The 16,115-nt window shown below is 54.5% G+C and overlaps 1 protein-coding gene across 1 annotated transcript; it reads right to left on the bottom strand.

The window, feature by feature from the left end:
- Positions 1-8,901: 8,901 nt before the first annotated feature.
- Positions 8,902-14,276, bottom strand: CRYBB3 (crystallin beta B3). The gene is made up of 5 exons (XM_040250973.1): positions 13,920-14,276; positions 12,451-12,569; positions 11,139-11,271; positions 10,225-10,367; positions 8,902-9,067 (listed from the first exon to the last, which is right to left on the bottom strand). The coding sequence occupies exons 1-5, from the start codon at positions 13,992-13,994 to the stop codon at positions 8,902-8,904; spliced, it is 636 nt and encodes a 211-aa protein (XP_040106907.1). The 5' UTR covers positions 13,995-14,276.
- Between the last annotated feature and the right edge of the window lie 1,839 nt (positions 14,277-16,115).

The following is a 16,115-nucleotide window of genomic DNA, read 5'->3' as shown; positions in this document are numbered from 1 at the left end:
GTACACACACCCCCCAACCTCCAGCTGTGCTGTCTCTCTCTGTAGCACTCCTCGCCACCTGACGTTACGTTACTCATTTATCTGCTATTTTTACAATTGGCAGATAAGCGTCATGAGGGCAAGGCCGTGGTCTGCCAGGTTGACCACCTATCGGGCTGCACCCCAAAGGTCTGTGAGCCTTGTCATTACTCGGCCTTAAGACCAAAGAAAGAGTCAGAGACAGCAGCAGAGACGTCAGTGGTTTACTGGACAGACGATCTTACACAACCCGTCCTGGAGCCATGTGTGTGCAATAGGGAGCAGGGCACGGCAGAATTCTCCAGCTACTCGGAGAAGGAGGAGGCTGCCCTTTGTAGAGGGAAGCGACGTAGGTGGGCTCACCAGTTACTAGGGACCAGTGAAGCCCTGTAATTGAAGGGCTGGGTGGTCACGTGAGTAAAGCAGGGACTGGCCAAGCAGCAGATGGACAGGAAGCAAGAGAACAGCCATCTTGAGTGGCCTCACCATACATGTCTCCCCTACATCCTCCGTACAACCCTTACAATGCTGGTCCGCCCCTCTTCGCCGATATCCCTGGGGTCAGGTAAAGGGCACCAGTCAAACAGCACAAATGCGATCCAGACACCAGCAGCTAGGGAGCATCACCAGTAATCCAGGTGCTCACTGGGTTCATTTATCTTTGAAGTCCAGCAGACAACCACAACAGCATCTGGCTGTGGACCCAGCAATGAGGCCACCACTGTCGCCCAGTCTGTGAACAGATTCCCTCCACTCAGACCAAGGAAGGAATGTAAGATGCAGGGAGGATCACGGCCATGAAGTGACACACAGCGACCAGCAGCTGCAGCGCTGAGGTAACCTCACCTGCCTGAGTCTCTGTCCTGCCTGCAGGACCGCACTGCCTGTGCACCCTCCGTCCCCACAGCCAGCGCTGAACACTGCTTTAACAACAGACCACAGTAGGTGCTGCTGTTTAGTTGCTCAGTCATGTCCAACTCTTTGGCAGCCCATGGTCTGTAACCCCCGGGCTCCTCTGTCCGTGGGATTTCCCAGGCAGGAATACTGGGCTGGGTTGCCATTTCCTTTTCCAGGGGATCTTCCTAACCCAGGGATCGAACTCTCGACTCTGGCATTGGCAGGCGGGTTCTTTACCACCGAACCACCAGGGAAGCCCATTTTCTCCAGTAGGCGCCCAGGTTAATTACTGTCGCAGCCTTAGGTGGGGCCAGGGAGAGGAAAAGTGAAATCTGTAAACCCCTTTCTAATCCTATTCCTCGGGAGGCAACAAAGACAAACCAGAGGGACTTACCTGCCAGCCTCAGGCTCAAGACGGGGCAGATTCTGTGTCAAGGGCAAAAGGCAAAAGGGAGTTCTTGGTTGGCAATGCTCCTCTGGTGTCAACAGTTGACCTCAGATCGTGTTGACTATAGTTCTGGGTTGTCATGGCATGGCACTGGGACAACGATCCTGGGATGCTCAGTGACAGTTCACAGGCTGGAGTCAGCCTCCTGGTCCACGTGCTGAGAGCAAGTTCCCCTCTCAAGGGGTCTTTCTTAAGGGGTCTTTTCATAGTCCGGCATCGGCAGAGTTTGTGGCCTTAGTCGCAATCTATGTCCAAGGGGGTCCCATAGGTCACACACGGCTGTTCTAGACCCCGAACAGTGGTTGTGGTGCTTGAAGACTCTGGTTCCATTTTGTAACGTCTCCCACCTGTTGTAACGCCTCGTAGCCGGTGTGTAGCCATGGTCCTGGGCCCCTACATCGCTGCTCTGCCCCCTCCGCGGCCAGGACGGGAGCGGGGGAGGCATGGTTTGGGGAGTGGGCTTGTCTTACCCGACCAGGTAACCCGCAAGTGTGTGACAGGTAGTCCTCGCCTTTCGTCTCTATTCACCAGCCAAGCCCCGGCAGTCAGAGGAACCCCGAGCACGGAGCTGCCACCTTTAAACTGGAAAGAGACTCTGAGTTGAACAGGACACACTCAATCTCATGGAAGAGAAAGACGCCTCTCGTGGTGGTCAGCTACTCAGGGCCCCTCGTGGGCGCCACCTCAGGTCACCCCCACAACTTTCCGTCCCCGTCCTCACTTCCCGATGCCCACACACGAATTTCCCCAGCCTCTTACAACCGTTAGTGAGCCTTGCAGTTGCCCAGTCTTGACCCTGGAGACAGAGAGACGTCAACGGTTATGGGACAGGGGACCTCACACAGCAGGAGGAAAGGGTCCCGAGGCAACAGCCCCACTTCGGATGGCAAGGGGCCAGCGCAACGTGGCGGCGCTCCCGAAGGAGAGAGGCTGCCCTTGATTGGAGGAATCGATGTCACGTGGCTGATTGGTTACCAGCGAAACCAGCCCCTTGGGCACGCCCCTCACAATCCCTCAGGTAAATCATCCAGGTGTTTCCCTTTAATCAACTAGCCCCTGGAGCTGTTCTGGCCTCAAGATTAGAACCATCCCTGGCTGGTGCAGAGGGTAGGCACGTGCACGGTCTCGTGTGTGGATGCAGCTGAAGCCGGGGCTGGTGGAGCAAGGGAGGGGGGGGTACAGAGAACAAGAGAACAGCCATCTTGATTTTTTAAGACTCTTTTGTTGTGGACCATTTTTAAAGTCTTTATTGAATTTGTTACAGTATTGCTTCTGTTTTATGTTTTGGCTTTTTGACTAAGAGGCATGTATAGGATCTTAGCTCCCCAACCAGGGATTGAACTTGCAACCCCTCTGCATTGAAAGGCAAAGTCCTAACCACTGGACAGTCAGAGAAGTCCCAAGAAAACCGCCACCTTGAATGGCCTGGCCACACACCATCATATCCCCAAAGCCCAGTGAGACACATAGGAGGGACTTGTTTTGGTTTCCTGGACTACCAAAACCAAGGGCCCAAAACTAACGGCTTGGAACAGCAGAATTTGGGGATGTAAAATGGTGCAGCCTCTGTGAAAACAGCACAGCAGTTCCTGAAAAACTAAGCATAGGGTTCCATGCGTGCGTGCGCGCTAAGTTGCTTCAGTCGTGTCCGACTCTTTGCGATCCCGTGGACTGTAGCCCGCCAGGCTCCTCTGTCCATGGGATTCTCCAGGCAAGAGTACTGGAGTGGGCTGCCATGCCCTCCTCATAGGATTCCCATGTGATCCAGCAATTCTGGGAGTGCACCCACGAGAAGTGAACCAGAGACGCCAGCAGATATTTGTATAACTCATCCACATTCATGACAGCATCATCACAATGCTGAAAAGGTGGAAACAGCCCAAATGCTCGCCGACAGTTGAACAGATCAACAAAATGAGCTCTAGCCTTACAATGGAATGTCACTCATCCTTGAAAAGGAAGAAGATTCTGACACAGACTACAACCCGGATGAAACTTGAAGACATTATGCTAACTGACAGAAGCCAGGTACAAATACCGTATGGTTCCACTCAGATGAGATTATTAGTGCAGTTAAATTTAAAGACTCAAAGTAGGATCGTGGTTGCCAGGGTCTGGAGGGAGGGGTGACTGGGGAATTATGGTCTCATGAGTGCAGAGTTTCAGTTCTGCCAGATGAAAAACACTTCTGGAGATGGACGGTAACGATGATCGCAAGAGAACGTGAATGTGTTTAATGCCACTAAAACGAATACTTAAAAGTGTCTAAAATGGTAAATTTAATGTTATGACTATTTTATCACAATAAAAATAATGTTACATAAAGACTTCCAGAGATGTATTGTCTCACAGTTCTGGAAGCTGAAAGTCTTAAATCACCTTCTTTTTCTTTTAAGATTTTTTTAAATTTATGAGCGACTTCACTTTCACTTTTCACTTTCATGCATTGGTAAAGGAAATGGCAACCCACTCCAGTATTCTTGCCTGGAGAATCCCAGGGACGGGGGAGCCTGGTGGGCTGCCGTCTATGGGGTCGCACAGAGTCGACTAAGCAGCAGCAGCAGCAGCACAGTTGATTTACAAGGTTTTGTTGATTTCTGCTGTACCGTAAAGTGATTCAGTTATACATGTTATATATTTTCTTTTTTAAAATATTCTTTTCCATTATGGTTAACACAGGCCATGGATTACAGCTCTGTGCTAACAGCAGGGCCTTGTTGTTTATCCATTCTACAGATAAAAAACATACATCTGCTAACCCCAACCTCCCACTCGAGCCCTCCCTCAACCCCTGCCCCCTCGGCAACTACAAGTCTCTTTCTACGTCCGTGAGTCTGTTTTGTAGACAGACTCATTGGTGTCATTCGGAGAGCCCACGTGTATGTGACATTATGCAGTGTTTGTCTGTCTTCTTCCTGGAGAACTCCAGTTAGTTCTAGTTGCAGTCATGTTGCTGTGAATAGCATCATCTCATTCCTTTTTATGGCTAAGTAGCGTTCCATTGCATATATGCACCTCTCTTCTTTATCCGTTCATCTGTCGATGGACATTTAGGTTGGTTCCGTGCCTTGACTAGTCATAGTGCTGCTGTGGGTGCATGTATCTGGGGTGCATGTATCTCTCGGAATTACAGTTTTGTCTGGATATATGCCCAGGAGTGGGATTGCTGGATCATATTACAACTCTATTTTTAGTTAAAATCACCTTTTTGTTGCTACAAAGGGGAGAGGACCTGGTGTCCCCAAACACAGTTTGATCCTTAGATATAAAAGGAACCAAAGCCAGAAGGGAACCAAAGCCAGAAGGAGCCTCAGAGGCCACCTACGTCAAGAGAACTCGTCCCCTCTTTCAGCACCAACACTCCCTTCTCATGACAATTATTTTGTGACAGTCCATTCATCTCTTTAAATAAAATTGAAACTATAACTCACATATGTACATAACTTTCAGAATGAATTAATAATAAGATATCCTAACTATAAAGGAATAAATAAAAGGAAACATATTAATATGTACTTCAGTAGAAATAGATTTGGACACAGCTATACAAGAATGGTCGGAGAAGGCAGTGGCACCCCACTCCAGTACTCTTGCCTGGAAAATCCTATGGACAGAGGAGCCTGGTGGGCTGCAGTCCATGGGGTCGCTAAGAGTCTGGCACGATTGAGTGACTTCACTTTCACTTTTCACTTTCATGCATTGGTGAAGGAAATGGCAACCCACTCCAGTGTTCTTGCCTGGAGAATCCCAGGGACGGGGGAGCCTGGTGGGCTGCCGTCTATGGGGTTGCACAGAGTCGGACACGACTGAAGCGACTTAGCAGCAGCAGTAGCAGCAGCATACAATAATGATATAAACAGAGTTAGGTATTTGTTCTTCTTACAATGGACAAGTTTGGATAGGAAGGTAATAGTAAACTGAATGTGTGTTTGACAATTTCATATGCCCAGGAAGAATCTTTTTGAACAGAATACAGCCAGACATGCAAATTGGCCCAGTGGTGATTTATTGGTGATCCACACACTGCAGGCAACATCACTGCGAGCCCTGTGATTTTTCCAAAATGGGGAGGAATGCTTGGTCAAGTTTCCACTGGGGTATTTACACACCAGTTCCTGTTAGCTGTTGGATGAGGGCTGCTCCTTGTAGGTGTTAATTCCCCAAAATTCCAGCTGCCCCTGGGCACACAGGCATGCAGAGGCTGGCAGCTGGAAGTGGCCCTCACACACCACCACTGCAAGATCTAAGGGCTATGGAGATCAACACACCATCCAGGGGCAGATAAATGACATCCAGGGTAAAAACTGGCAGCAGGAAATGGCAGGAGGACCCCCAGAGAACCTGGCTTGGGGAGTGCCTTCGTTGAGGCTCGCTCCTGGTGGACCTGCAGAAGCAGGATGCCCGCACAGTCTGCTGCCCAGCTCCCGGGAGTCCTTGGGCTACTGTCCAATCCTGTCTCCATGAGTCTTGCTCACTCCCAGGTCCCGTTCTCCCCATGAAGTCTTGCCACAGCTTGGATTCCCCAAGCTTGGCCACGGAGCCTGGTTGCCTTATTCTGTTGCTTGCGCTGCCATCCTTGGGATGAACCCCCATCACTGAGTCACCGAGACTCCTCTCTGGATCATACAACCACAGAGCCCATCTCTACTGTTAAGTCACTTCAGTCGTGTCCGACTCTGTGCAACCCCATAGATGGCAGTCCACCAGGCTCCCCTGTCCCTGGGATTCTCCAGGCAAGAACACTGGAGTGGGTTGCCATTTCCTTCACCAATGCATGAAAGTGAAAAGTGAAAGTGAAGTTGCTCAGTCGTGTCTGACTCTTAGCACCCCCATGGACTGCAGCCCACCAGGCTCCTCCGTCCATGGGATTCTCCAGGCAAGAGTACTGGAGTGGGGTGCCATTGCCTTCTCTGAGTCTATCTCTAGGCTCATCATTTTTAAAGATGCGAAGGAAGAGGGTGAATATTTTTGGAGCCCATAGTTTATCTACTGTTCTCATCCCTCTCTGCAAATTAAACTTATGCAGGTACTCAAAGCAACCTAGATAGATAGTGTTATTAACTTCATGTTACAGACGAGGTGACAGAGGCACAGAGAGGTTAAGTGACTTGCCCACAGGCACACAGTAGATGATGGAGCCTCAGAAGGAACTAAGTGATGTGGATCCAAGGCCCATCTGGGTCACCGTGCCTCTAACCACTAGTCTACGAGGTCTCTCAATTAAGCTAAATGATTTCCTGGTTCTGAACCTTGACCTTTTCTCACTGAGGGATGCTCTTGTTTTGCTACTCCGTTTAGCCCCTGCCCCTGCACCGACTGGAATTTGAGTCTAGGTTGGAATTAAGAGCAGCCATTTGGGGTTATGCAGCCTGGGGTCAAATCCCAGCACTGCAGCTCGATGGGCTGTGTGAGCTTGGCAGTTGGCTGTCCCTCTCTGTGCTTCCTGGGCCTTTAAGAGGATTGAACCAAAGTAAAAAGTCCATTTGAGGGGGCTTCCCTGGTCGCTCAGTGGTAAAGAATCAGCCTGCCAACGCAGAAGACCTGGGTTCAACCCCTGGTTCGGGAAGATCCCCCATGCCGATGCAACTAAGCCCGTGTGCCCCACGACGTGTGCCACACGACTGAGCCTGCACGCCGCTGCTACTGATGCCCGAGCGCCCTGGAGCCTGTGCTCTGCAACACGAGGAGCCAGCACTGCAGCACGAGGGTAACCCCCACTGTCGACAGCTAGAGAAAAGCCCACGCGGCAACGGAGGCCCAGCACAGCCAAAAATAAACAAATAAGATTTATTTTATTTATATCTTTTGAAAAAAATAATTGAGGTGACTTCTCTGCTGTGCGTTTCTTTTCAACAGGCCGGTTGAAGGAGCTGAATAAATCGCCCTGTCTTTCATGTCTTCCTGGGGCCCCACGGGCCTCCCCAGCAGCAGCTGCCTCGGCCATGGGGAGGCTGGGGGTGGCAGGGAGGGGCTCTGGATGCCACAGGGAAGCAAAGTCGGGGGGACTTCTGGAAGTGGGAGGGGTGGGGACTGGTCCCCAGGAAGCTAGCTGGCACCTGTCTGACCAGACAGTCCCTCCTCTTCCCACGGCTGGAGGGAGGTCAGAGGAGACTCATGTGTGTACCGGGCTCTGCTTGGCAACCCCTTGGGCCAGATGAAGCCACTGAGGCTCAGAGCAGTGATGGTCAGCAGTTGGGGGTGGGGTGGGGGCTCAGCCGTCAATCCGAGGCTGCAGAAGGGCAGGGGGCGGCCACTGAGCATGGAAGAGAGACGGTCAGGGTATCATGTCATCTCAGCTCACCCCGGTCTCTGCAGGAGCCTCCCGACCCGTCCCCCTGCCTCCCCTCGGCCCCACTGTCTGTGTTCTGGGCCCCAGCCAGAGTGGTCCTGTTAAACCTAAAGGCAGACCGTTCAAACTCGCCTCGTTCAAACTCTCCGTGGCTCCCACCTTCTGGAGAAGAGTCAGAGTTTGCCGGGGTCAGTAGAGTCCTACACGCCAACCCTCTGACCCCTCCCAATCTCTCAGGTGACACATTCCAGACCCACCGGCCTCCCACTGCTGTGTTGGAGCAACATTGCTCTGTCTCCAACACTCAGCTGCACGGCCTGTTCTCCTTCCACCCGGAATGTTCCCCTTCCACCCGGAATGTTCCCCCAGCTCATTTGAGGTGAGCTCAAATGTCACCTCCTCAGAGTGGAGTTCTCTGACTACCACCCCATCACCCTGCATCCTTGAATCCCGCTTTCTTGTCCTTAACCTTGGCCACCTCCTGACGTTATGGTCAAACTTGCTCACTTATGTTCGGGCTCTCTCATAGAAGGTGAGCTCCGTGAGGGCGGGACTTTTGTTCATTTCTCTGCTGTGACCTCAGGCCTTGAACAGGGCCTGGCATTTGTCCAATACATTAAAGAAAACAGAGACAGACAGAGAGATGGAGGGGGGATGATGGACAGGTGGATGGGCAAGGAGAAGGATGGATGGATTAATGGGTGAGAGGGTGGCCGCAAGGGTGGCTGCATGGATGGAGGGAGGGGTGGATGGATGAATGGATGAATAGCGGATGGAAGGATGGAGGGAAGGAAGAACCGCAGGAACGGAAAGAAAGATGAGTGGGTAGAAGGAAGGATGGATAAACCAATGGACAGAAGAAAACAGAGAAATACGGAAGGAAGACTAGAAGGATGGACGGATGGACAGACTGCCAGATGGAGACACAGGCAGACAGACACGATATCAGGGCTCACCTGATGAGAACCAGGGGCTTGGAGTGGGAGCACAGCTCCCAGCCATCCTGGGGGGCGCTCAGAACCTTCCCCCGCAGCCTCCCTAGCCCTGCCCCTCCCAGGCTCCACCCCGGGCCCGCCCCCTCATGCAGTGACGCGGAGGAGCATGGCAGATGGGGGGCCGGCCCCAGGCTTTATTGAGCAGATTCGGGGGAAGGGTGGCCCGGCAGGCCCTCACCCCGGCCCTGGAGCCTCCTCTTCTTGCCTTTGCTGCCCCCCGGTGCGGGCCTGGGCCACTGGGGCCTGGGCGCCCTTCAGCTGCTGAGGAACACGCCTCGCTTGTGCCACTTCTGGTCGCGGATGCGGCGCACGGACTGCAGCTGCGGCTGGTTCGCGTCCCACTCGTTCCAGTGGCGGTACTCGCCCCGCTCGAACACGTACTGGCGCCCGCGGTAGCCCGGGAACTCGTAGCCAACCCACCTGCAGGGAGGCGAGGTCAGCGTGAGAAGCCTCCGGGCTCTCGCCTCCCAGACAGACCCAGTCTTTGAAAACCAGCGCCTGAGCCTACTCTCCACCTGGGTGAATCCTTCCTTGGCTTCCCTGTGCCCTGGGGATGAATTTAAACTCCTAGCTCTGCTCACAAACGAGACTCTAGCCTTACCTGTTATTCCTCCTTCATACCCCACACTCCAGCCTGTCTCAGCCTCTCCCTGAACCCACATGTCTCTGAGCCTTTACACCTGCTGTTCCTTCTGCCTGGAATGCTGTTCCTTGCCTCATCCTCATTTCATTCCCTCTTTCATAGCAACATTTACATATCAATTTGGACATCTCCTCCTCCAGAAAGCCCTTCCTGATTGCCCCAGGCTAAACCAAGTACCTCATCAGGACCCTCAGAGCCCTTGCATGTCCATCACAGTTCTGATTACTACAAACTGTGAAAGCTGTTTCCTTGTCTGTTTCCCTATTAAACTGTGAAATTACCAAGGGATGAATTATGGGAGTTGTGTAGTTCTTATTGCCCCCGTACCCTACACACAGCAGATGCTCAGTGAAAAGTATTATCAGGTAGAGGTGGCACCTCTCAAGGCCCAACCCCAGGTTACAAGCCCACAAGTGAGATGTAGTTGCCTAGACAAAGGGAGAGTGACCCTAAGATTGCATTAACAGAGATATTAAGCCTAGAAGGAGGGAGGAGAAGAACCTGTTCTCCTATGTACCACTCGGGCCACCCCTACATACATGCTGGGTCTCCTGGTGAGAAGGACAAAGACTGTGAAAAGGGGAAAAACAGATCTGAACTCCAAGGTCTAGGGGAGTTCAGAAAAGGAGTGAAGACTTTGATGCAGACAAGTAAGGGGGTGCAGATTTCACTTGGTTAAAAAAAAAAAATCTGTCTCTAAGTCGAGGCTTCCTGGAAATCCAATGGTACAGGAATGCAAGCAGGTGGACATTCAAGTCATGGGGGCTTTGAGCAAGGCTGGTGTAGGGGCCCTGACTCGAATGAAGGGCCTCCAGACCCCGGGGGAGCCGGAAATGCCAGCTATGTATTAAACCGTGAACAGAGATTCCGTTTGGAGCCCGCGGCGTGGGAACTGGAGGACAGGGCAGGGCAAGGGTGGGGCAGGGTCCCTTACGTCCCGTTGATGGCCCGGACGCTCGCCACACGGTCCTGGAAGCCGTGAGCCCAGAGGCTGGGCACGTCATCGTCCACTATCTCCATCTTGCGGCCGCCGAAAGCCGGGTTCTCAAAGAGATGCAGTTTGTGATCCGGGCCATCCTGGGGGCAAGACCACGGGATGAGCCAGCTGCGCCCATGCCCAGGACAGAGGGCCCAGGAGGCTCCAGCAAAGGCTCAAGGCACCGCAGAGTAAGGCCCACCTCCAGAGCTGGTCTCCTTAGGACTTCCAGAGCCAGAGAGCTGTGAAACCGAGAGCGGAGGCTTTCGGGTCTGGTTAAACCTCGTCATTTAGCAGATAGGGACACCGAGGCACAGAGAAGGGGGCAGGAGACCAGACTCACTCATGTGGAAACATCCCCGCTTTATGAAAGCAGATTCTGAGTCGGTCTACCTGGCCTTTCTCCTCCCATCCCCCCTCCAAGGAGCATCAGTCATTGTGAGCAGGAGGAAGGGCGGGACTAGCCCCTGGCCTGAGTCAGCAGGTGGGAGGGAAGAGCCACCAGGCACCGGGTCTCTTTCAGGTGTTGGAGAAACACAGGGGAAGGACTTGAACTGATTTGCAGTTACTTTCTGAAGCTATTTACCTGGCTGTATGGGTTTGAATGGGCCACGTGGCTCCTGATTTTAATAAGGCTACAGAGGGACATGCCAGTGGCCTGCTGGCTAATGCAAGATGTGAATCCTGGCCTCCTGACCCGCAGCCCAGTGCCCATTCAGTAGCCCACTTCTTGTCCCCCCAAAACCACTCAGATCAGAAATAACGAGGGCTCTCCCCGGGCCAGGTCCATGCCAGCCGAGCCCTTGGCTGAGCTCGTGAAAGGAGCCTGCCAGGAGCTCCCGGAGTGTCCGGCTTCCAGGGGCTGTACTCACAATGTGCAGGGGCCGGAGGGACAGGAGGCTGTCGCTGTGGTGACTGTTGGACCAGGCGTCCCAGCGAGGGTAGTCCCCCTTCTCCAGGACATACTGCTCCCCACGGAAGGCCCTGCGCTCAAATGCCAGCCACCTGCAGGAGGAAGGAGGGCTGGGTCACTCATCTCTGCTGCCCTGGGGGTGGGGAGGACCCACGTCTAGGGAGAGGGGTGGTGCCCGAGAGCTGCTGACCTTTGACCCTGCCCCTTTCCTCCAACCCTAGTCCTGGTATTGAAGGAGTTACTAGAACTTACTAGGAGCTGAGACTCTGAGCCAGAAAACCAGCTTGGGAAAGAGCATTGAAATTGGTTTTAGGTGCAGCCTCTGTACAGGCTGCTCAGAAAGGTTTTCAGCACGAGGCCTGGCACACAGTAAGGATTCCATCGCCAGTCCCTCCTCTTTCTCCTTCCTTATTCCTCCCCCTCCTCCTCCTTCTCTAATTCCTCTATTAGATTGTTATTATTATTATTACAATTATATTGTCATTTAGTACATCTCTCTGTCCATTTTCACAAAAACTCTGAAGTCCATACTCTTATTATTCCTATTTGACAGATGAGAAAACAGAGGCCCAGAGGGTGAAGCACCTCACCCAAGTGGTTAGTACCACAGCCTGGACTTTTCATCTGAATAATTCGGGGTCCAGCTGGGGTCTCCTGCTTACTGGGTGGATGTGGACAGAACAGTCAACCACTTTGGCCTCAGTTTCCTTATCTGTCAAGTGGGCAGCCGTGAGGATTTAGGGGTATTGTTGCTGTTGTTTAGTCACTAAGTTGTGCCTGACTCTTTGCGACCCTATAGACTGTAGCCTGCCAGGCTCCTCTGTCCATGGGATTTCCCAGGAAGAATACTAGTTGCCATTTCCTTCTCCAGGGGATCTTCCCAACCCAGGGATCGAACCTGAGTCTCCTGCATTGGCAGGCAGAGTCTTTACCACTGAGCCATTCCAGGGTATCAGGCACATTAGAATTTAGATGTTATCATCGCTATTAAAGTCATCAGTATTAGACCCCACTAGCTGGGCCCTGAGCCAGGCACGTGTCTTCCTCTGTCCTCTCTGCACAGTGCTCTGCTACTGACCCCAGAGATGGAGAGCTGGAAGGAGTCCCAGAGAATCACTGTTCAATGCTCCCATTTACAGGTGGGAAGACTGAGGCCAGATATGGGGAGGGAGTTGCCTAAGGCCCCACAGCAGATTGAGAGCTTGCTCCTGGCCCTCCCGACTCCCAGGGGGCTCAGGGTTGGGAGGAGGGCTGTGGGTCCGGGTACTCACGGGCCCGACTCCACCTGGATGGAGCCCACCTTCTCCAGCAGGCTTTCCGTCAGGTTGGGGCACTCGGCTGTGAGCTCACACCTCTTGCCCTGGAAGTTCTCCATTTCGTACACGATCACCTAGAAGCGCAGCCTCCTCAGCATCGCATCGGGGCCGGGCTCCCAACCCCAGCCCATGTCCTGCCCCAAGGGCCTTGGAGGCAGGTACCACCCCCTGCTCCATCAGCTCTGCCTGGAACCGGCCTGAAGCCAGCGGCGCCGTGGGCTTGCCCTGCCCCCTGGTGGCCACAGAGGGCAACGCCTCCAGGAACCCCGTTAATCCAGGGGACGGCAAGCTGGGTGTCTGACCAGAAAGGGCAGAACTTGGTAAAGCGAAATGTCCAAAATGACTGGAGGGAGGACTCTAGGGAAACGAAACTGCTGTGGTCAGGAGGGGCTGTTGGGCCCCCTTCTACGCTTTTCGAGAGAAGCTGAAATCTGTCATTGCCTTAATGTGAGATGTCCCCGTTTTGAAAGTCTTGGCTAGCACAAATAAAACTCCAGCTTGCACTAGCTAAACTTCACCTGCCCCTGTGCCCGCGAGGAAGGGGCTGCCAAGGCAGAGGTGGGTTTTGCCTCCTTCACCCGCTTAGAAGCACTAACTGTCTCTGTAGCGGGTCTCTGGGGAACATCAACTCCAGTCCTTTTACACAAGGGTCAAGGGGGGCTCAGAAAGGGTCCTGGGCTGCACAGCAGGTTAAGTGGAGGTACTGGATTCAGTAAGCCTGCCAGCGCTTCTCTCATAAGCACTTCTGTGGCCAGGGGAAAGCCCACAGAGGCCAAAAGGAGCCAGGAAGGGCTGGCAGTGACGCCCCCTTCTCTGGTGGGCGGATAGCTGGGGGTCTACAGGGCGAGGCTGATTCACCCACGAATCAGGTGCAGAGCCAGGCAAGCCTCCATGCTGCTTTTCCCCTCCCGGTGCCTCCCCCATCTGGTCAAAGACCCCACTTATTTCCTTAGTCAATCCATTCTGGGACCCCACCTTAAATTAAAGCCACTGGGATAGCTTAGAAAGGGCGGAGAGCCCACAAATGCCAGCTCTTGGATTTCTCCGTTTGCTGGCCGTGATAATGGCACCGACGTCTGACCCTCCCTGAGAAGCATGAATGCCGTCCCCAGGTTAAAGGTGGGGCTGCTGAGGTCCAGGGAGGCCCAGGGACTGGACCGAGCTCAGGCAGGAGGGTCAGCGCCGTGTCTCCTGAAAGCCCCGTTGACACTGGCAGTGTGGGTGTGACCAGGTCCCCCGTGCAGACGAGGACACAGAAGAGGCAAGAGTGGGCAGAGAGGGGAGATGCCCTCTTGCTCCCGGCTGGCAGGAGGGGCTGCTGCTGCTTTCTGGAGAGAGGCTGCCTGGCCAGGAGGCAGGCCCCGAGGGCCACAGGCAGCCCTGAGGGCACAGGCAGCCCCGGGCCCCCTCCCTGACCCCCGTACCTTGTAGCCGCCCCCAAGGCCGCCGTGGCTCTTGCCGGCCGCAGCCTGCTCCGGTGTGCTGTGCTGCTCTGCCATCTCCGTGGGAACACCTGTGGCTTCGATTAAAGCAAACGGTCACCAGGTGCACCTGGGGGGAAACCCAGGTGCCTGGAGTCGAGGATAAGCTCCAGAACTCGGCCGCCTCTGAGACGTGGGATGTGGTCGGTGCTCACAACCAACCTGCTGTCATTTAGCAAACCGAGCATCTGCTGTGGCCCACAGGGCCTGGGAGTCAGGGGGAGGCGGACAACCATTTTACCGGCGGAAATCCCTAGGCCCAGGGAGGCGGGGCTGGGATGGGGCTCCAAAGCCCGTGCCCTTCCCCCTCCCCTGGAGCTTTGAGGGGACACTACACCTCCAGACTCTGCTCAGGGGTTGGGGGGGGCCTCGGGGAGCCTCCTCCACTAGGATCACTCCCACCTCCGCTCCCAGGCAGTAGGCTTCCATTCACCGATTCCTTACTTTGCCAAAGATTCCAAGAGAACCGAGTCGTTCCCTTGCCCTGGGCTGGGTGATTGAGAGAAACAGGAGACCACGGACTAGTGGGAAACAGATGGACAGACGTCTAGAGAAAGCGAGATGCAGGCCCTGGGACACCCACTCAGCTTCTGTTTTCATCCCACATGCGTTTACAGAGCACTCACTGTATAGCAGCCACTTAGAGACCCAGATGCAGACAGACAGACAGATGGCAGACCTTCATCCCTAGGGGTGGTGCCACACACCGCTGGACCTGAGTTCTTACGTGGAAGGGTCTGCCTGATGCCAGACACCCAGACGCACAGGTCTGTTCTCCTGTTTATAAACGCACCCACGAGTGCACCCACACGCACACACAGGCTCCCATGGTTACTGTACATGGTCAATTTCCACCTGGTGCACAAAAACAGGCCCCGCTTCTCTCTCTGGGACACACACATGCCCATTTCAGATGCCCTCTGCCACGGTCCGGAAGGCACCACAGCCACACACTGCATTCCTGGGAGCGGGCGGGCTGCGTGGCCCTTATACTCAGGACACAGGCCCAGCGATGCTGCCTGCCTGCCTGTGTCCAGCCTCGTCAAAAAGCGGGGCCTGGAAATGGGGCCAGGTCAGGGAGGACTCTCAGCAGAGGGGCCGGCCCCCCACTTTACCCACTCCCCTTCCTCAGCGGTTCTCAGTCTCTGCATGGCCCCTGCCCTGAGCTCACACCCCAGGGCTTGCCCTGTCAGACACCGGCTGGCTCCGGCCCTCACGTGGATCCCCGGCTGGTGCGGGGGGCCGGCCGTGCACGCCCCCTCCCCTGGAGGCCACCCAGGGCTGGGCCGGCCTCCCGTCGTCCCCGCACCCTCGGAGCGCACCTGTTGCCGTCGCCGTGAGGAGAGAGGGGGCCGGCGCCGTCTGCAGACTCAGTCCGCTGCCGCCGGGACTGCCCTTTTTATGGGCGCTTTCTGACAGCCCAGCACATCCCGGCTTGCTGAGGCAGCGGCCTGTCCGCCCGATTCCGTGCGCGCCACTTCACCTCAATAGCAGGCCTGGGGAGGGCCCCAGGCCTGTGTCCTCAGCCGCGGTCTCTGATGACTTCCTGGGGGCAGGTGGGCCGCGCCAGCCTCCTGGGGAGCCCCGCAGCACCAAGCTCTCAGTGCCCCCAACTTCCTTGCTCTGGCTTCTCAGTGCCAGCATCTTCTTCTTGGGGTGCGTGACACCCTCAGAATGGCTCCAGTTCTTAAAGCGCCAGGCCCTAGAATTTCTCAATATTCCCCTGTGCCACGGGGCCTAAAATTTAAGTCCGATCACCCTGAACATCCCCTCCAAGGTGGGTGTAAATCCGTCCACACATTTCCACGAGACACTGTAACAGACCCAACAAAGATGTCTTTTCTTCATACAGAAGGCACCTACGGATGACAGTGATCATTTACGGGAGACCTACTATGTCCACGGCGCTGGGCCAGCTTCATGAGCCGTGTGTTCAGTCCTCATGCAACTCCCTGGAGGGGAGGGATTGTGATCGCCACTTTATAGAGGGGGAGACAGTTCAGAGAGGTGAAGTCACTTACCCAGGGTCACACAGCAGACAGGAGGCGGAGGGGCTGGCCTGCTCCAGGGTCCAGCTCTCAGCCTCAATAGGAATAAAGACGATCATGACAGTCACTTTATGACCAAAAACTTAGATTC

Source organism: Oryx dammah, unplaced genomic scaffold, assembly GCF_014754425.2.
Source record: "Oryx dammah isolate SB20612 unplaced genomic scaffold, SCBI_Odam_1.1 HiC_scaffold_12, whole genome shotgun sequence".
Classification (NCBI taxonomy): Eukaryota; Metazoa; Chordata; class Mammalia; order Artiodactyla; family Bovidae; genus Oryx; species Oryx dammah.
This window is presented reverse-complemented; position numbering and strand designations above follow the sequence as displayed.

Excerpts from the sequence above, each read along its gene's own strand:
- CRYBB3 (XM_040250973.1), bottom strand. The coding sequence starts at position 13,994 with ATGGCAGAGCAGCACAGCACACCGGAGCAGGCTGCGGCCGGCAAGAGC. Across the intron at positions 10,368-11,138 it reads CCCTCCGGCCCCTGCACATT|GATGGCCCGGATCACAAACT; the intron begins GTGAGTACAGCC and ends TCTTGCCCCCAG. Across the intron at positions 9,068-10,224 it reads GTCCGGGCCATCAACGGGAC|GTGGGTTGGCTACGAGTTCC; the intron begins GTAAGGGACCCT and ends GCCTCCCTGCAG.